The sequence below is a fragment of the Lepidochelys kempii genome, chromosome 4 (assembly GCF_965140265.1).
Source record: "Lepidochelys kempii isolate rLepKem1 chromosome 4, rLepKem1.hap2, whole genome shotgun sequence".
Lineage (NCBI taxonomy): Eukaryota > Metazoa > Chordata > Testudines > Cheloniidae > Lepidochelys > Lepidochelys kempii.
Genome location: NC_133259.1, coordinates 62,848,074 through 62,869,951, shown reverse-complemented (window position 1 = coordinate 62,869,951; position 21,878 = coordinate 62,848,074). Strand labels below are relative to the sequence as shown.

General features: G+C 38.3%; 1 protein-coding gene across 10 annotated transcripts in view; it reads right to left on the bottom strand.

Moving 5' to 3' along the window:
* Window positions 1-21,878, bottom strand: part of RAPGEF2 (Rap guanine nucleotide exchange factor 2) — a 307,277-nt gene that overhangs the window by 129,809 nt on the left and 155,590 nt on the right. For 7 of the 10 annotated variants that reach the window (XM_073341485.1, XM_073341476.1, XM_073341481.1 and 4 more), the window contains exons 5-7: window positions 9,613-9,688; window positions 5,989-6,156; window positions 3,119-3,136 (exon numbers count right to left, since the gene is read on the bottom strand). The exons of 1 other annotated variant lie outside the window; for it this stretch is intronic. In XM_073341485.1, coding sequence (XP_073197586.1) covers window positions 3,119-3,136; window positions 5,989-6,156; window positions 9,613-9,688 — 262 coding nt within the window. The remainder of the gene's footprint in view (window positions 1-3,118; window positions 3,137-5,988; window positions 6,157-9,612; window positions 9,689-21,878) is intronic. 2 more of the 10 variants (XM_073341477.1, XM_073341483.1) reach the window with 1 other exon arrangement.

Here is a 21,878-nt window from a genome sequence, read left to right as displayed (position 1 = left end):
CTCATGCCTTTACCTATTCGGGTTATAATTCTGCAATTCTCCCACTCTTAGATCAAACCCTAGGCTACAGCGCCCTGTGCACCAGGTGTTTTAACCTGCACCTGCGGTTTGGCACTTAACATTCTTCATTTCAAGACACTGAAACCATACTTTACAGAACAATCTTCTAAAACCAAAGTACTGTTTATTTTAGCAGTGGGAACAAAACATGTAGAAAAAAAGATTTAAGAACAAAAGCAGTCTATATGCGTATCTACCTTACCTAAAGGCTTACCATTCCATGATGGTAACCTAGGAACACCCAACTTTTTCAGACACCACAGCAGGTACCTTTGTCAGCTCAATTCCCCCTCTCAGAGAGTCCCTTTTTAAAGGCTGCTACAATTCTCTTTCCTCTCGCATATTCACATGTCCTTTCCTGTCCAGGCATTGTCTCCTAAGAATCCTCAAGTGTTTGTGAACAAGTGGCTTATCTTGAGACACTCTTTTTCCTGCCTGCTTGTGTTTTCTTACAGACCCCATTAATCTAAACCAACATATTCAGACATTAAGCAAACACCAACAGAGTTTTCATAAATTGTTACAAAGCAGCCCCAATTCTGGCACAGGGGAACTAGAACACCTAAAAAAAATGATCAGACAGAAATTTAGCTTTGGAAAACCTATCTATTTTTCCCTAATCTTATTAATGGAAATGGCTGTTTTTGCGGAAGTTTTTTAAAAAAATCTCAAGCAAATACAAAAGCATGAAAAATTTCAGCCCAAATGGTTAAAGTTTGGCAAAGTTATAAGCCACCAAAAATAAAGGCTTATAAAGGAAAAATGCTTTGTTGAGCATCCCTAACTTTAGGCAACCAGCTCTGACTACAATGTATACAAAGACACCAAAATCCACATTTTAAGATCAACCTTAAGCATTCCACTGGTTAGTTAAGTATGCAAGAGTTAATATTAATCTATCTGAAGCTATTCCTAGAATCCTTCTCCGACACTGTTCTTTTCCGATCCTCTTACAAAAAAAAACTGTCTAGAAAACTACATCTATTTTTAAGGGCCATACTCAAGATCAGAATCCTGATTTATTTCATTTGATCATTCATATTCATGTTTAAGGCTATTAAACCAACATATTGATGAAGTATACCCCCTTACATTCTAGTAAGAATTTGAACTACCATAGTTAACACTGGAATGAATTTCCCTACTATTACTGTGCATTTAGGGCTCAATTTTTACCCCACCTAAGTCAGGGGGAGTTTTTACCATTGATTTCAAAGAGATGAGGACTGGGCTCCTAGAAAGATAAAAATATATCTTGATTGTTACAAAAAGATGGTATTTCAGCACAACAGGCTATGTCACAACTCACAGCTTTGTAAGAAACAGCACTGAAGCCCTTTTTTCAAAAGAACAAGAAACCTTGAAACACACAAATGAATTGAGTGCCAGTACAATAGTTCATTAGTAGTGTTAGCTAAAAAACAGTAATCAGATTTTCTGCTATAAGATCAGCAGGATAAAACAAAATAAAAAGAATATTTTGCTCCAAGTGAGGATCTTAAAGAAACTTGTTCTTTTAATTTGTCAACCAAGCTCTAAGTACCAAAGGAATTTCTTTATGTTTTACATTACTAACACTGTAGCACAAAATATACCAAATAAATTCCTATAAAGCATCACATATAGTATATGCATAAGTGTTTTTTTTTTCATTTGCATCAATGTAATTAAAAATAAAATTTAAAATCATAAAGCAGGGCATTTAGGTCTTCAAAGTAGGTTGGTATTTAAGAGCTGATCTGAGACAGAAATCCTACAATCTTAATTTTTGTTCAAGTGAGACTGGCTCCAATCTAGAACTTTGCTTATTCACTCAGACATGACTTCCCCAAAAGCGATTCTTCAACATGTTCTGGTAAGCTCATTCAAGCTCCTTTCTCATTTCTACCAAGAGCAACTGAAGAGTGTTGTAATAAAGTCTAATCTCACTGTCTCAGGCTGAATCAAACAGCAACAAAAAGGCAAAAGCAAAACCTAAAAATTTTCAGTTAACGAAATTTTCACTGCCTACTTTTTCATTTCTCCAACTTATTTTCCTGACCTTACAAAGTGCAAGTGCAGAACAGCTACAAATGGACCTTATTTTTGGAACCAATACAAAAGTCTAAAAAGTCATCTATACTGAGAAAATACATAAACACATTCTGTTAAATATACTATGTATTTTCCTTATTTCTGTGCTTTGCGCATCATCTTCCAGTTATATCACCTCAATCTTGTGATGTCATGAAGGAAAGGAAGAAGATAAATTACAGTAGATCCTCAAAGATACGAACACCAGAGTTACAGACTGACTGGTCAACCAGACACCATTTGAAACTGGAAGTAACCAATCAGGCAGCAGTGGAGACCCCACCCCCCAAAAAAAGCAAATACTGTACTATGCCTGTATTGCATCTTAAAGGCAGGCACATCTGGGCTGCCTGTCCCCACCCCCACCAACTTACAGCTAGGAGCTGAAGAGACAGATTCACAAGCAAAGCTGTGAGCCCCCATTGCCAGCTCAAGATAGCAGGAGCAAGAGCAGCACCGGGGTCTGCGCTGCTTTCCTGTAAGCCATGGGTGCGATTTTCACCATCTCCATCCCATGGCTGGGAGAGGGGTTGCTGCTTTCACAACCCCCTCTCCCCGCCGGGAAGGAGATGCACCGTTTTCACCACCACCACACCCCTCTCACCCCACTGTAGCCGGGGGACAAGCTTGTCCTGGCAAGAAAGAAGCTGCCTAGCTACCTATGGAACCTGGCCCAGAGTGTGAACTGCTGGAGCCGGAGCTGCATTTTGTTCAGTTACGGAACATTTCAGTTATGGACAACCTCCATTCCCGAGGTGTCTGTAACTCTGAGGTTCTACTGTAATCACATTAAGGAGACTGTCACCATATCCCACATTTATTTGAAGCACTCTCACTATAGAAGAAATATATAAAACATCAATATAGAAAACACAGATAGCACACAAATTTTGCCACAACGCTGCATTGGTATTATGATACAGTTAGTCACACTGCAAACTTACAAGTAAAATTGTTAGTGGACGATACATATAAATTACAATACCTGAGGTTTAGTGCATTCCTGTGAGCCAAAATGAAATGAATGCCATATAGGAGGAAAGGAAAAGATGAACATAATCAGACATGCTATAGTACATACCACCCTGAGATAATGTTAAAATTATTTTAAGGCGAGTCCTGTTCCCTGATAAATTGGCTGAATGTGTAAATGTTCTGTAATCCATGCAACAATTAAACATAATGCATTTAGCTTTATTTACAATTTTTGCAAAGCATTGTCATGCATTTTCCATTTTAGAACTATCTTTATATAATTTCATCTACATTTTCACTATAGCCAACTTCCTTCAGAGATGCTATTTAGCATGTCATTTTTTGACTATTTTGAACACCGGCTTTCTAAGTACACAATCAATTGGGCCAATGTGAAATAAAATATTGATACTCTTTCAGCAAACATTTCAGTGATATGGTAAGTAAGGAGCTTGTATAAAATAAAATTCAAGAACCTAGTTTACTCTAAAGCTATGCAGTCTATTGTCTGGATGAAGTTATTTTATTTTATTTATTTTTTTATTATTGATCTTAATGTATTTAACACGCAAATCAAAACATACCCACAATTAGAGCATGCAACTGAAGACTAATCCAATATACTTGACCATTCATTTCATATGCGGTTTTTCAAACTTTTTTTTTTTAAATGTGTTAGTTTATTCATACCAACTTCTAAATTTTAGATAACTGAAGGCCTGATCCTGAGAGATGCTACTAATGGGAATTGTGAATGTTCAGAACCCCTCAGGAGATGTACTAAAATAATGCACTTTGCATTCCTATCAGTTTCAGAGAATACATTTCAGTACCATTTTAAAGACACATTTAGATTTTCAAACAATTTTGATTTTAAAACAAACAAAAAAAACCTTTTGGGTGGCCAAAAGGCAGGACAGTGAGGAAGAGACAACCTTCACAGATGTGAGTGACTGGAAAATGCATATTTTTGAATATACAGAATATAAACAATATCAATGTGATAGGAATGTAAACAATGAAGATTACCAAGCACTATAAAAATAAAAAGTCTTCAATTTCCGTAATTTCAATTTGAACTTGCTGGGTTTAATATTTTCCGTAAAAAAGGGATCTCAAGTAATTAAATAATAATTTAAATTATACGTTGATTTAAAAAAATATTTTAATTGTCAGTAATTATTTCAGCTTCTACTGACAAGTCTACCTGGTACTCATAATGTATTTCCCAATAGACTTGTACAATCATTATGAACTTAAACAAAATGATTAATGATGAGCTTTTGCTCTTCATACTGGATTTAAATCTACACCAACCCATTAGGTATTCTTAAAAAGTAATTTATACAACAGGTGTGGCCCTCCTATAGCAAATGACATTGTCAAGTCTAGTTACCATTTTTCAAACAGTAGATTAGATGTATAAGTTACATCTAAATAAAATCCATCAACAATTCCTTCCTTCACTTGTAGCATGACTGACCCAAACATGTATGCCACATAAAGGTGGTTTGACACAAACCAGTATAATCTCTTATCTTAAAACTCCAAAAGGGTTTCACGAATAAGCCAAAGAAAATGACTCAACTAAGAAATTCATAATAAATTTGGAGAAAATCAAATTGAGCAGAACATTAAACCATTAAAAGGAGCCTGTTGTATAAACAAAATACGTAAAAAGTGTTGATGTAAGATATATTTATTTAACTCAGGAAGAAAAACCTCCAACAGTGGATGTAATCAAACAGCTATACATTTATAGTCATGCAATGGATTACAACAGGAAATTGGCAACAAGTAAAGGAATATGGATGGGTAGGGAAAAAATGAGGGGAAAAAAAACCTCTACTTCACATCAGAGACAACATTTTTAAAACAAAGCCCTGATTCTGCAAACACTTATGTGCTTGAGTTACTTTATACTCAATATGACCAATCACATTCATAAAGTTATCTATTTGTGTACTAGTATATTTTTGCAGGTTCAGGGCCACAAAAAAACAGCTGAGTACAGGATTTGAAGGCCACTTACTTTTCAGAGTATTTTGTATGCTGTTGAAGTTAACAGCAAATCTAATTACTCTTACCCTAGCAGACCCTTGCTCAACAGAAAAATAAAATAAACAGATTATTTTGTAGAACATGTTTAAAATATTAATAATTATGATCTTTCCTCTTTTATGAAGGAAGTCTATAACTTTCAATCTGTAAAATTACACAAAAACTATTTTGAAGAAAACTCTGATGATGCTTTGTCTGATGATAAAGGACAGACTGCAGTATTTCACTCTGGGCAAAAATATCATGATTCAGACCAAAATTTCTGGTCTCGTATTAGTCAGCAATAAAAGTTAGTTTAATATTTCAAGATCTGGGTCTTGCATAGAGAAATGACAAGCCAAAATCATGGACTATTTCTACCACAATGCAATACAGGTTTTTTGAGAAAACAATTGCTACACATAAAAATGAATTCTTTACTGATTAGCCACAGGAACACTGTACACCAAATATTTCTATTACATTTTCAATTATTGATAGGAAATTGGAATCACATGTATTAGGTAACTGATTTGTTTCAAAGTTGCCAAAAATAACTGGAATAGCAAGGAAAGATATGTGCTGTCCTCTTGCCAGCATTGTTTAACAATAAATGTGCAACAAATTAAGTATTCTCAACTCTCAATCTGAGTTATCAAGCAAATTACATGGGCACACGTGTGCACACACTTTGGGCCAAATTCACTGATACCCTAAGGAGAAACTCCCAAACAGAATTCCACCTGCTTAGGCAAGCAGTGAATTTGACCTTTCAGGTGATTATTTTTGTAAAAATATTTTTCCCTTGTCTTGTATTTAAAACATATGTAGGTAACTTACCGTATGATAACCTCTAGGTAAAGGTGGCTTCCCCACAGGATAAGGATCCACAGTATCAATAATGGTTTGTCTTTCTCCTTTTTGATTGATTTTCCTAAATCTCCTTCTGGATTGTCTATGGGAAGCTTGACGCTGGAAATATTCTTCATTTTCATCCATATAGTCCACCTACAATAAAATAAACGCAATGAAGGGTCATTTCCCTACAAATGAAAGTTACCGCATATTCTGCAATAAAACAGAAGCCTATCTTTTCTTCTGCTCTTAGCCACGTGGAAGCTTTTATTTTAGACAATCCTTAACTATAAGTGTCATTGCTACTGAACAAGCCCAATTCAGTTTAAGATTTAGTTTATGAAAGGGCACTTTGAACTCCATTTCAGAAAATGTGGTTGGTTATGAATTTCCTGCATTTTTAACAGTGAAAAGCATGAACTCAGTGCCAAGAAATCAAATGTCCGCAGGGCTGAGAAAGAACAAGTATCACTATGAAAAGAGTATTGAGCAGACACTTTCACATATTTTATAAGTGCCTTACTCTATTTAAAAAAAAAAGTTAACATCCTTTTCCTCAATTTTTATTCTTACACATAGTGATGTTTTTGTCTATGCAATACACTGGCAAATGAAGCTCTCCCATGGGAAGGAACTTATAGCTTTCCTACAGATTTCAACGGGTCACTCTTGGGACCTTCCAATCCCATCCTGCCTCTCTTCAATGGGCAACACTGTTTTAATTACATATTTTAAATATTTTGAGACTTTTAAAGAGGAATTTTCACATCAGAGAAATTTGAAAAAGATTAAATTTACATAAAAAACAATTTACTTTGTAATAGCAGCAAAGGAAAAAACCCCAGACATTTCTAGTAGATGAGTGACTGAATAAGGAATTTCCCGCTCAGCAATATCAATATCCTCTCTCTGTTCTGGAGGCTGCAGCAAAGTCACAGGCATGTTACTACACAATAATGTATTGCTATGAAAATGTTTTTACAATTCAGAATTCTGACTTTCATGCAAGATAACAAAGTTGTAGTAATTTGCCTTTCTGTATCTCTCTCCCCTGTGCCTATCTTACTACTAAAAAGCCATCATTTCATGCTAGAATTACGCCACATCTACAAGGAAGCAGAAAGTGGCGAAAACTGTCCAGTATTGTCCTTAGGTGCAGATTAAATCCATTCACATTCCTCAGTCTGTATCCCAAGGCCAAAAAGATTGTTCCCCAAAAGAAACAGGACGTAAGCAGTGATAGGTGGGTTAAGAAAAGATGATTATGACAAACTACCACCATGCAGGTGATTTTTTCCTTCTCATGTTTCTTTTCACCATCTATACAAATGAAACACCATTACATTCTGCTGACATGACAAGAAGTTTTAATAAGAACTAGTCCTACCCGAACCAGTTGTATGAAGTATGAGTAGCATGACTATTAAGGGTATGTCTACACCACAATTAGACACCTGTGGATAGTCCATGCCAGTGACTCAGGCTCACGGGGCTCGGGCTAAGGGGCTGTTAATTGCAGTGTGGACGTTAAGGTTTGGGCTGCAGCCCAAGCTCTGGGACCCTCCCACCGCACAGGATCCTAGAGCTCAGACTCCAGCCCAAGCCCAAAAGGTCTGCACCGTAATTAAACAGCTTTGCCCAAGCCCGACTCAGCTGGCATGGGCCAGCCACAGGTGTACTGCAGTGCAGACATACCCATAAACACTTATGGTATGCAACAAATGTGTGGTAACGACTTGGTAGCTGCTCCACGTGCTGTCCTCTGAATCTTGAGTTCTTTCCACTCAAAGTGCAGTCAGTCCTCTGAAAGGTTGGGCCAAAGTATACTTCAAAGGTTTAACTCAGAGGTTCCAAAGCTCTTCGTATTCATGACCTACTTTGGATGGATTGCCAGCTAAGTGCCCTCATTCAGCACCCACCACAGGCCCCGCTCATCATGTCTTGGCCCAGCTGTAACCTTTTTTGTTTCTGGTCTCTTTTCCCTATCACCCTGCTAGGCCCCTTATTTTCTCTGTCCTCGCCCCCCTCCCCCCACCCGCATTTTGTGTCCCTCACTTTCCTCCCACCCACCAAAGAGCTGTGTACCAAGGACATCCATTGGTACCACCCAAAGCTAAAGATGGGTATCATAGCAGCAGGAATTCGGGATAGCAAGCTGCTCCCAGAGCCTGCATCATACACAAGGTACAGTGGGAACAGGGAGCCAAAGTGGGTGGATTCACACCTTGAAAAGAGCTGACTGCCACTTTCCCCACAGCAGAATTATGGCATTTGAATTGGAGGGCGGGGCGAGGAATGGGCATTTCTCATTTCTACTTCCCTCAATGCTGTGAAGTCATTAAAACAGAATGCATCAGAGTTTTATTAGCAGGACGGGGACAGAGGAGGAGACAGATGACAAGGTAAACTGCTATTACACAACCAACGTTGTATTCATTTAGAGTGAAAGTGGCAAAGAATTTTTAAAAACCTGAAGATTAATGGGTATAAATTTTAAATAAGTTAGGAAGTTACACTTTGTGTGAAAGCTATTCTTTAATGCTTCTAGAAGTCAGGACATTTGGATCTCCATCCTTGGAGGTTTTTAAGAGCAGGTTAGAAAATAACCTGTCAAGGATGCTCTAATATTTAGTCCTGCCTTGAGTGCAGGGAACTGGACTAGAAGACCTCTCGAGGTCCTTTCCAGTCCTATGATTCAATGATATACTGCAGGCATGAATAACTTATGTCTTCTACAATACTGCCTAATTAACTAATCCTGATTTCTAAAACATCTCCAGTAAATATAGATGGCATTAATTTTCAGCAATTGAATATGATTTGCCCTGCATTTGGATAATATGGTATATGGATAATATAGTGTTTGTATAATTTCGTGTTTGGTTATATGGTGATTATACCTGTGTTATGGTCTGAATACCACATCCTTCAGAAAGAGAGCAAAAGTATTTAATCTCTCCTGTCATGGAGGTATATCTGTTTGGATGATGTGCCCAATGACACTGATGGAAGTGTTGAATTTGAGAACTTTCTGGGGAATAAAGCTTTTCTGCACTGGACCACAGCAGGTGTTCTAAATGACAAATATGCCTTTATACTAGTAATGCTGAAATTTTTAAAATTATAATAGTAAAAAAATCCCTAAACTGCATTCTCAAGCCTTACATGTCTCAAATAAAACAGAATTTAATCAACTGTTAATAACTCTTAAAATAAACTCAGTTAATCAATTTTAAGCAAAGATGCTTAATTACATATCATAAATACTCGTGGATAATCATAGTTGCCATCTCTATTTTAAATATGATTGTCTTATCCTTACAGGCATTTTTTAACTTGCAGTTTAACTTTATTGAAAGGTTTATTTCATTCATTTAATTAAATGGCATTTCCAACTTTTGTGCTATGTATAATGATTGCAAACTAGGGCATTAAATTAAAAAAAAAAATCACACACTAAATTTAGTACCATCTTAAACTGAGTATAGTGTAGACAATTCAAAGTAATTTCAAACATTACTGAATTTTGTCTATGCTTAATGACAACTTGAAAGTGTAATTTAATTTGAAAAAAATATTGTTTGAAAGTAATTGGCACCACAGTCTTACCACAATCATTTCAGATGGCTCTAAAACAATGCATTCACAGCCACGCCTGAAGCTTCCTGCAGAACGCTTGCCAAAACTGAGGAAGAAAAACACCTAATCAGAACAATATCAAAACTGTAATACAAATCAAGAAAGTATTTAAAAACTCTCCCCAGACACTTAAAAAGACATAAAAAATACACACATGTCGAGAGCAAAATTGTCGTGCAGATTTCCCCCCTTTGATTAACTGATAAAAAGAATGCCAATGCCAATACACTTTTGATTTGTAGAATTTAGGGAGAATTGTTTATACAGCATCTAATAAAATGAGGGCTCCTAGGTGCTATGATAGCTATAGCAGTAGCAATAATTATAGATGTTAAACAGTTACATTGATATATATGCAAGTAACCAAGTCACAATGCATAAAAATTACACTGATATCAAAGAGGCTTTCTAACACCTATATCTCCTTTATAGTTAAATATAACATGCTACATTAAAGATTCTTCTTATAGCTGAATGAATGGGGTTAGAAAGCTTGAAAAAAAAATTGTACTTCTCTCATCAAAACAGTTTTATCCAACAAACCTCAAAATTTTCAATAAACATTCTCCTTGTCAGAAGAGGATCATAAATTTGAGTGGGAAAATGGGGATTAAAGACATTTTGGGAAAAGGGTGTCAAAAATCAAGCTTACTGTCCCAACCTTAAAAACAGAGTGACTAATGTAAGTCCAGCCTTTGAGACTGCACCTATTTATCTATTACACAATGATGCTGCTATGCATCATTTACTGTTTTATTTTAAAAAAAAATGTATGCCAAGTAATGCTTTCTTAATTTTTCTCAATTTCATAATGAGGCCAACTAGGAACTTAATGTCATTCTTAATGGTATTTCTAGTGAATCTACTACTACCCTCCTGCCCTGCAGCGTGATTAGCAAAGAATGAAAAAATTCACTTGCTGCCCAAATGGTGATTCCTGCACAAGAGCATTTCAATAGCTTGCCAAGAAGGCAGTCAAATACTGAAAAGCAATGCCAGCTGTGCTCCTTCACCATAACCATGTACATATTTAATAGTACATGACGCTTTTACAATAGACAATGATTTTACAAAATACTGAGCCTTTTTAAAGATTCAATAATAAAAAACCCTAAAATCTGCTCAATAAGATGCACACATTTCCAGAGGCAAAGATGAGCATTCTTCTATTACCTAATACTAAAAGAATGTGTCCCGCCTTACTCATCAACACATTCTTGAATTTTATTCAAATTGCAGCTACCTTTAAAGGTAGAAGGGAAAATTAAACCATTACTTCATTAATGTTTTGAAAAATGGCTTTAGAATCTAAACTACTTGATTTTTTGTCATCACCCACACCAATAACCAAAATAGCTACATAAAAAAATCTCAGGAAAAAAAATCACCTAATCAATTTATTGTAAACAAGACAGACATTGTGGTGGCAAGAATGTAACTTTATATCCTAACTGGAAAAATAAATCAAGATAAGATCTCTGTGTTTCCCTATCATACCCCCAAAAGACTGATTTCTAACAGTACAGTTTTTACTCTAGGTTAGAAATCTGTTCCTGTCACTAGGTTTTTAAATATAACCTCGAAGTAACATTTTTGAATACCCCAGAAAGTGAAACAAATACTTGCCTTTCCACTCCACTCTCGCCCCTCTTCTTCTGGAGATTTTTTGCCGTCTCTTATGGACAGGAGCTTTTAGTTCTCAACCACTAAATTTGGCCTGACATCACCCTCTTACCTAATTTTTTAAGTTTTAAGAAACCAAATACAGGAAGACAACACATTCCAAAACTCACTCCTGCTTGCTTACTTACTACATGTCTGAATTACCTGAAAGAGCTTTAACAAACAGCACAAGGGAGAAAACAGTCAATACATTAAGGCAGAAAGCATGCACTGAATCAACACTTGTGAAAAAAAAGTCCAGTTTCTAACAATAGGATCGGATGTTAGGAACTGACCACCAGTATATTTGCCAAAGTTTCGCTGTTGCACTTAGGAATTATCAGTAATATGTATACAGTCAAAACATACTGAATTACTCACGTTCAACAGGGGATATACCATAGGCATGTAAATATAATCGAATTAGGGCTGTCCATTAATCGCAGTTAACTCACGTGATTAACTCAAAAAAATCAATGGTGATTAAAAAAATTAATCGCACTTAATCACACTGTTAAACAATTGAATGCCAATTGAAATTTATTAAATATTTTGAATGTTTTTCTACGTTTTCAAATATATTGATTTCTATTACAACACAGAATACAAAGAGTACAGAGCTCACTTTATATTATTTTTGTTACAAATATTTGTACTGTAAAAATGATAAATAAAAAATATTTTTCAATTCACCTCATATAAGTACTATAGTGCAACCTCTATCATGAAAGTGTAACTTACAAATGTAGATTTTTTTGTTTGTTTCATAGCTGCACTCAAAACCAAAAACAATGTAAAACTTTAGAGGCTACAAGTCCACTCAGTCCTACTTCTTGTTCAGCCAATTGCTAAGACAAACAAGTTTGTTTACATTTATGGGAGATAATGCTGCCTGCTTCTTATTTACAAGATCACCTGAAAGTGAGAACAGGCATTCGCATGGCACTTTTGCAAGGCATTTACATGCCATATATGCTAAACATTCGTATGCCCCTTCATGCTTCAGCCACCATTCCAGAGGACATGCTTCCATGCTGATGATGCTTCTTAAAAAAAAATGCGTTAATTAGATTTGTGACTGAACTCCTTGGGGAAGAACTGTATGTCTCCTGTTCTGTTTTACCCACATCTGCCATATATTTTATGTTATAGCAGTCTCGGATGATGACCCAGCACATGTTCATTTTAAAAATACTTTCACTGCAGATTTGACAAAATGAAAAGAAGATACCAATTTGAGATTTCTAAAAATAGCTGCAGCACTCGACCCAAGGTTTAAGAATCTGAAGTGTCTTCCAAAATCTGAGAGGGATGAGATGTGGAGCATGCTTTCAGAAGGCTTAAAAGAGCAACACTCCAATGATGAAACTACAGAACCCAAACCATCAAAAAACAAAATCAACCTTCTGCTGGTGGCATCTGTCTCAGATGATGAAAATGAACCTGCCTCGGTCTGCTCTGCTTTTGATTGTTATCGAGCAGAACCCATAATCAGCATGGATGCATGTCCTATGGAATGGTGGCTGAAGAGGAATGGACATATGAATCATTAGCACATCTGGCATATAAATATATTGCGACTCAGGCTACAACAGTGCCATGAGAACACCTGTTCTCACTTTCAGGTGACACTGTAAACAAGAAATGGGCAGTATTTTCTCCTACAAATTGTAACCAAACTTGTTTGTCTGAGCAATTGGCTGAAGTAGGACTGAGTGGACTTGTAGGCTCTAAAGTTTTACACTGTTTTATTTTTGAATGCAGTTATTTTTTGTTCATAATTCTACATTTGTAAATTGAACTTTCATGATAAAGAGAGAGCACTATAGTACGTGTAGTGAATTGAAAAATACTATTTCTTTTTCTGCAAATATTTCTATTTCTGCAAATATTCATAATAAAAATAAATATAAATATAAAGGGAGCACTGTACACTTTGTATTCTGTGTTGTAACTGAAATCAATATATTTGAAAATGTAGATAACTTCCAAAAATATTTAAATAATTGGTATTCTACTATTGTTTAACAGCACGATTAATATTTTTAGTCGCTTGACAGCCCTACATAGAATCATAGAAGATTAGGGCTGGAAAAGTTCTCAGGAGGGCATTTAGTCCAACCCCCTACTCAAAGCAGGACCAACACCAACTAAATCATTCCAGCCGGGCTTTGACAAGCTGGGCCTTAAAAACCTTTAAGGATGGAGATTCCACCACCTCCCTAGGTAATGCATTCCAGTGCTTCACCACCCTCCTAGTGAAACAGTTTTTCCTAACATCCAACCTCGACCTCCACCACTGCAACTTGAGACCATTGCTCCTTGTTCTGTCATCTGCCACCATTGAGAACAGCCAAGCTCCATCCTCTTTGGAATCCACCTTCAGGTAGTTGAAGGCTGCTATCAAATCCCCCCCACTCTTCTCTTCTGCAGACTAACTAAGCCCAGTCCCTCAGCCTCTCCTCATAAGTCATGTGCTCCAGCTCCCTAATCATTTTTGTTGCCCTCTCTCCAATTTGTCCACATTCTTTCTGTAGTGGGGGGCCCAAGACTGGATGAAATACTCCAGATGTGGCCTCACCAGTGCCAAATAGAGGTGAGTAATCACTTCCCTCAATCTGCTGGCAATGCAGACCAATATGCCGTTAGCCTTCTCGGCAACAAGGGCACACTGTTGACTCATATCCAGCTTCTCATCCACTGTAATCCCCATGTCCTTTTCTGCAGAACTGCCACTTAGGAAGTTGGTCCCCAGCTTGTAGAAATACATGGAATTCTTCCATCCTAAATGCAGGACTCTGCACTTGTTCCTGTTGAACCTCATCAGATTTCTTTTGGCCCAATCCTCCAATTTGTTTAGGTCACTCTGGACCCTAACCCCATCCTCCAGCATATATACCTCTCCCCCCATCTTAGTGTAATCTGCGAACTTGCTGAGGGTGCAATCCATCCCATCATTCAGATCATTAATGAAAACATTGAAGAAAATTGGACCCAGGACCGATCCCCAACTAGACATCAAGCCGTTGATCACTACCCATTGAGCCTGATGATCTAGATAGCTTTTTATCCATCTTACAGTCCACTCATCCAATCCATACTTTTTTAATTTGCTGGCAAGAATACTGTGGGAGACCGTATCAAAAGCTTTGCTAAACTCAAGGTACATCACATGCACTGCTTTCCCCATACCCACAGAGCCAGTTATCTTATCATAGAAGGCAATTAGATTAGTCAGGCATGACTTGCCCTTGGTGAATCCATGTTGACAGTTCCTGATCACCTTCCTCTCCTCCAAGTGCTTCAAAATGGATTCCTTGAGGACCTACTCCATGATTTTTCCAGGGACTGAGGTGAGGCTGACCGGTCTGTAGTTCTCCAGATTCTCCTTCTTCCCTTTTTTAAAGATGGGCACTATATTTGCCTTTTTCCAGTCGTCTGGGACCTCCCACAATCACCACAAGTTTTCAAAGACAATGGCCAATGGCTCTGCAATCACATCAGCCAACTCCCTCAGCACCCTCAGATGTATTGCATCTGGCCCCATGGACTTGTGCATGTCCAGCTTTTCTAAACAGTCCTTACCTATTCTTTCACCGCTGAGGGCTGCTCACCTCCTCCCCATACTGTGCTGCCCTGTGCAGCAGTCTTGGGGCTGACCTTGTCTGTGAAGACCAAGGCAAAAAAAAGCATTGAGTACTTCAGCTTTTTCCACGTCATCTGTCACTACATTGTCTCCTCCATTCAGTAAGGGTCCCACACTTTCCCTGATCACCTTCTTGTTGCTAACATACCTGTAGAAACCCTTCTTGTCACCCTTGACATCCCTCACTAGCTGCAACTCCAGTTGTGCTTTGGCCTTCCTGATTACACCCCTGCATGCTCAAGCAATATATTTATACTCCTCTCTAGTCATCTGTCCAAATTTCCACTTCTTGTAAGCTTCCTTTTTGTGATTAAGCTCACTGAAGATTTCTCTGTTGATAGCAAATATGGCAGGCAACCAGCTTGGCTTTTTTCTGCACATCGGGATGGTTTGTTCGTGCGCCCACAATAAGGCTTCTTTAAAATACAGCCAGCTCTCTTTGACTCCTTTCCCCCTCATATTAGCCTCCAAAGAGATCCTGCCCATCAGTTCCCAAAGGGAGTCAAAGTCTGCTTTTCTGAAATACAGGGTCCGTATTCTGCTGCTCTCCTTTCTTCCTTTTGTCAGGATCCTGAACTTGACCATCTCATGGTCACTGCTGCCCAGGTTGCCACCCACTTCTACTTCCCCTACCAATTCTTCCCTGTTTGTGAGCAGCAGGTCAAGAGGTGCATGGCCCCTAGTTGGTTCCTCCAGCACTTGTACCAGGAAGTTGTCCCCAACACCCTCCAAAAACTTCCTGGATTGTCTGTGCACTGCTTTATTGTTCTCCCAGCAGATGTCAGTGTGACTGAAGTTCCCCATGAGAACCAGGACCCATGATCTGGAAACTTCTGTTAGATGTCTGAAGAAAGCCTCGTCTACCTCATCCTCCTGGTCTGGTGGTCTATAGTAAACGCCCACCACGACATCACCCTTGTTGCTCTTGCCTCTAAACTTAACCCAAAGACTCTCAACAGGCTTTTCTCCAGTTTCATACTGGACCTCTGAGCAATCATAATCTTTCATCCAAAGACCTCAAAGTACTTCTTAAGCCCAAAACATGCTTCACATCATCTCCATGAAGTACTGTATGCAAGAGTTGAGGAAATGATGGCAAAAAGAAGATTAAGTGTCTTGACTATAACCACTGATTTGCTGTGACATTGACAAGAACAGAACTCAAATCTCCTGACTCCCATCCCCTGATCCGGCAGTCTCCAATAAGGAGTAACACACAGAGGAGGGAATGGTGGAAGACAGATATATTGCACCTTGGAAAATTAATCACAATCAAAGAAATTGGAAAAGACCTAAACAAGCTTGTCTTAATTGAACATTAGTGAATAGGATTTTAAAAATTCAGCCTAAAAGATACAGTTATTCATATACTGTATCAAGCAATACAGGCAACTCTCATAATTGGCACTCCATTGAGCTGATTATAATACCTAACAAAGCCTTATGTAAAACGCTAGGAAAAAACGCTCTACAAGAGACCCTAATAACCAGGAAGGTCTAATTTCAACAGAATACAGGTATCCAGCAGGTTAAACCCTTTACCAGAGGGTCTATCACTAGATACCTGTCTTCTGCAGTCCTTTGGTTTGCTGGTTAGCTGGAGAAAATTAAGGGGAAAATTAGATATTAGCTCTTACAGACTAGAGATGCAACATTAATTTATTCCCTCCCTCCTCCAAACATGGAATGATAAGGCTGGTAGTAGATGGAGTTTTATCCTCTGCTGTTGCTAGGGAGCCAGAGACCCGAACAGCAGTCTTTTGTTTCAAACTGAAACACACAGTTCTTTCAATTCCTGCTGTAGAGACTTTTGCATACTACTACTTTGCATTTGGTTATACTGTATCATTCACGCACATGTGACAACACATAACACGGACTGAAGTGATTAAAAGCTAAAAAGCATCTCTTCCTACCTACGACGTATAAAAACTTTTCGTTCCTAAAATAACTCATTTTCAAGTATGCTCAATATAGAACAGACTCATGGCCTAAGGAAAGGTAAGTCTAAGACAGTATTAAGCCACCTTTACGTTCTCCCAATCCTGAGCTGCCCCAGAGACTGAAGAAATCCTCATCTTAATTGCTGTGGGGGCCTAAATTACAGCAACCATAGTGCAGACCCACCTATAATATCTAGTGCACTGCATGCTACATGTCGCTGATGAACACAGTGATACTGCCAACAGAAGGGCTTGTAGATGCTTTGGGGAGGAGGGGAAGCCTTACAGCTGTCTTCCTCTAGGTCAGTGGTCCCCAAACTGTGCAGCACGCCTCCCTAGGGGGCGTTGTGGGGCCCAGACCAGCCCCCGGGGGGGTGAGGAGGGAGCACCACTCAGCTCCGCTCTGCCTCAGCCCCACTCCCACCCATGGCCCTGTTCCTGGCTGTGGCTCCCAACCATGGCTCCCAGGAGGAGGGGGTCAGATTCCATTAAGGGTAAAGGGGGAGCATGACAGAAAAAGTTTGGGGACCACTGCTCTATGCTGGGGGAACTCCTCCTGACAGCCTCTTTATACTGCTCAAGCTCTTTTACCCAGCATGAAGAGGCTACAGTGGGTGTGAGAATTTCACCCATTATTTAAATATTTGTTACAGTTTTAGAAACCAAAAAGGCCCATATCAGCAAAACCCTGTATTAGTTACACGCACCTACTTTACAATCAAATACCAGTTAAATATTGTGATGTGTAAAGTGGATAAAAAACAAATTAAAATATTAATTGCTCTCTGAACAAGTTTTGGCCATGCTATTTCCAAAGTTGTGTGTTTAAAATGAAAGCAAACTTTCTGTACGCATAAACTTTTTCTAAATAAGTCTTTAGGAAATATTATGGAACTTCAGTCAAACCTCCATGATAAATTTATTATAACAATAAATATTAATGCAAGTACATGAAATATTAGCTATTAAAATCTTCCAACCAAACACTGGAAATGGAGGACAAAATTATAGTTTTCTACAAAATTTTATATTTCTGTCTCCTCAAGACTATGTTATCCCACAAAAAGAATTTCACACATCTTTCCTAGTTAACCAGAAGATCTGTAATTATCAGACACAACTAACTAAATTTTTTAGAAAACTCAGATGTCCAGACAGTCAAAAACTTGTAGCAACAAAAGGTGAGCTGTCCTGTCTGCCCATGCTATTTATAAGCTTCATGAATGTGGCAGGACAAAGCAGGTTTCTTCAAATGCAGTCTCTGTCCATTTAGTCAAATTCTGAGAGATGTTGGTACGTACACTTTTTAGGGTTGTCAGGAAAGAAGATAGTGGCTGATCACAGAAGTCTCTCCTATATTCAATACTGTTCCCTTGCCAGGGGCCTCCACATTCTATTTTTCACATCAGACTAACTTCCCAAAGGAACATTATTTCTCAGCACTGGAATGTAAACGTATTCATCACAAGCAACACAAACTTGAAAAAAGCTCCACTACCTAGAAATACTAAAAACATTCTACTAACATTATTCCAATAGATACACATTATAAAAAATAGGGTTAACTCCTTAAATTGTTCCAAAAAGCCCACTTTTACTTTACTGATAACTATAGAAAGATGAATATATCACCAAACACTTACAGGGTTTTTTCCCCTAAACATATCTGTTTTTAATTTTTTATCTTTCATTCCAATGGCAATGAATGGTTCATAAACAGAACAAACAGCAACATAGCATCAACAGGTGCATAAACAGCATTCTCAAGAATATTTGTAAGTAGGGTTTAAAAAACATTGTAAACGCACCTTATTACACCTATTATTCAGAGTGAAAAGACACTAACTTTAAAAAGATGTAGTGAAGAAAAATATACGTCTTTTTAACTGATTTTATTTATAGTCATTCCATGTATACTTTTGTTGTAGATGTTTATTAAAAATTGTCCTAAAATATCAAACTAAAAATGTAATAAAAACAGATATTTGTAATTATTCCAATTAACTATTAACCAGAATCCAGTAATTTGATGTACAAAAGCTTAACTACCATTCTCTGAAGCCCTAACACTGGATTTTCACAAGAAGTGTGTACTTGAAAATTAGTTCTGTGAAACTAAGTATTTTTAACACTTGCTGATCAAAACATGAAATCTACCATACACACTTCCAAGAGCTGTGTGTACCAAAATACAACACTGGGGATTAAGATAACTAGATTCTCCTCCTCTTCCCCCCCCAGTTACATTTTTTTATTATTATTCTGCATTTTGAAGTATTCTAAGAATAAGTTAGTATCTTTCTTGCTTAGCTTTCTCAGGCCATTCACGTATTCATAATAAAAAATAAGCCAAAAAAAGATTAAAGTAAAGTATATATTGAGCATTTCATGCTCACCACTTCATATCCAAAAGAGCTAGATAATTATCTACAAACCTTTTTTCCTGAATGTTATATGGCTCCTTACTGCTCCTTATTACACTGCTGTAGCAGACAGTAACTTCTGAGTCTCTCTCAGTAGAATATTAACAAGAAAATTTACAGATATCCCTTGTTTATGACTTTTAGAAATTAAAGTGGTCTAACCTGTACTGGTGGTCTTTAGCTTTCAAGAAGCAGCCATGCTGCTGCTATTGCTATCTACACAAACCCATTCTCTTCCCATTTTCCCTGTGGTTTTTTTTTTTCTTTCTAAACCTGAATGCACAGAGGAACAACATTCTTTTTGATGGTTAATTTCCTGCTTGGGTGACCCAACCACCCCTTCTGCCGGTAGATATGTGCTGCATGTGTCATATAGGCAGTGCTTCCACATACCAGCTTCATGACCTCAACCACTCCCAGACAAATGCTTTTGATAAATTTCTATTAATTTATTATTCTTTGATAATGACGTAGTAAATATGGGGATTTGGAGTGTCTGATCTCTTCAGAATCCCAAGGTCAAATCCTGGCATATGATCAACAACAAATTTACTTATGCCATGCTATAACCAGAGACCACTAGAGCAAGATAGACGTAAATTCCAAAACAAAGCATTCTGATTTCTGCCATGCTAACTTCCAAAATAACCTTAAATTTTTAGGCCAGCAATTTAAGTGACCTCTGGGAGAAACCAGGGTCTCTGTTGCTAACCTGCCATTCAGGTTCTATTCATGGGTGGAATGGATTCAGTGCAGCTTTCCCTTTCCCCACTGTTTTATTTGACTGATGCCATATCTTCACTGCTTTAAAAAAAAAAAAAAAAAGGTACCAGTACTTTTTTTAACTGACGAATGACACACACAACACATCTTTTTATTCTAGGTTAGACCTATCCTGCTCTTCACTGCTAAAAAAGGTGTGTTTTTAAACAGGGGGTAACTAAGGCTACATCTACACTGTGCACCTTACAGCAGCACAGCATAGCCACTCTTTGTTGGCAGGAGAGCTCTCTTCTGCCAACAAAATAAAACCACCCGCAATGAGGAGCGCTAGCTTTTTTGGCGGGAGAGCATTTCCCACTGACAAAGCGCTGTCCACACCAGTGCTTTTCATTGGTAAAACTTTTGTCAGTCAAGGGTGTGGTATTTTTACACCCCTGAGCAACAAAAAATTTACCGAAGAAAGTGCAGCGTTGGCATAGCCTAATGCACAAGCACTATCCAGAGTGAAAAAACAAAGACCAGTACCGTGAAGTACACCCACCAAAGCCAACCCCAGATGCAGATGCAGGACAGACCTTGATGAGTTTACCTCACAGTAAATCTAAAGTGCCTGGTCTTCAATGTGTTTTTACCTTGGGGCAGCTCATGCACATTAGTTACACTTCCTTTTTAGCAGGGAATACAAGGCCTGAGAGAAGAACACTTTTCACTTTGGATAGGTCTAAATTAGAATAAAAGATGTGTTTTTAAAACTTGTTAACTAACAGATTTTAATTAACAATTAAAACCCCTACTGTAGGCAGAAATTGTGTTTTAATGTATTAGCTGGTTGAGGTGAACCTGGAAGAAGAAAACTGCAGTTTAACAGGGAGATAGCCCTCAATGAAGAGCACCAGAGTGTTCTGTAGATAAATGGATTTGGTATTGTTAGCTTATGCCCCTTGTAAAAAATAACCACACTTATAAATCTAGCAGGGAGAGTATTAGACTTGTAACTGAGCAGCTAAGGAAGCTGGCACTGGGCTTGCATATAGCCAATAGAGCTGCATACTGGAAAAAAATATAGCAAAAGTATACATTCAGAGATTATAAGGCCATAAATAGGGCCCTACCAAATTTACGGCCCCGAAAAATGCATCACGGACCATGAAATCTGGTCTTGTGTGTGCTTTTACCCTATACTATACAGATTTCACTGGGGGGGGAGGGGTGGAGACCAGCGTTTCTCACATAGGGGGCCCTGACGTAAAAGGGAGTTGCAGGGATGGTCACAAGGTTATTTTAGGGGGTCACGGTATTGCCACCCTTACTTCTGTGCTGCCTTCAGAGCTGGGTGGCCAGAGAGTGGTGGCTGCTGAGTGAGGGCCCAGCTCTGCAGGAAGCAGCGCAGAACTAAGGGTGGCAATACCATACCATGTCATCCTTACTTCTGCACTGCTGCCTTCAGAGCTGGGTGGCCGGAGAGTGACAGCTGCTGACTGAGGGCCCAGTTTTGCAGGCAGCAGCTCTGCCTTCAGAGCTGGGCTCCCAGCCAGCAGCCGCCGCTCTCCAACTGCCCAGCTCTGAAGGCAGCACTGCCGCCAGCAGCAGCACAGAAGTAAGCATAGCCGTACCGCAATCCCTCATACAATAGCATTGCGACTCCCCCCCGCCACAAGTCCTTTGGGTCAGAACTCCTACAACTACACCACTGTGAAATTTCAGATTTAAACAGCTAAAATCATGAAATTTAAGATTTTTAAAATCCTATGACCATGAATTTGGTAGGGCCTTAGCCATAAGGGATCATTATGATCATTTAGCTAGATACCCTGCATAACACAGTCCATAGAACTTCCC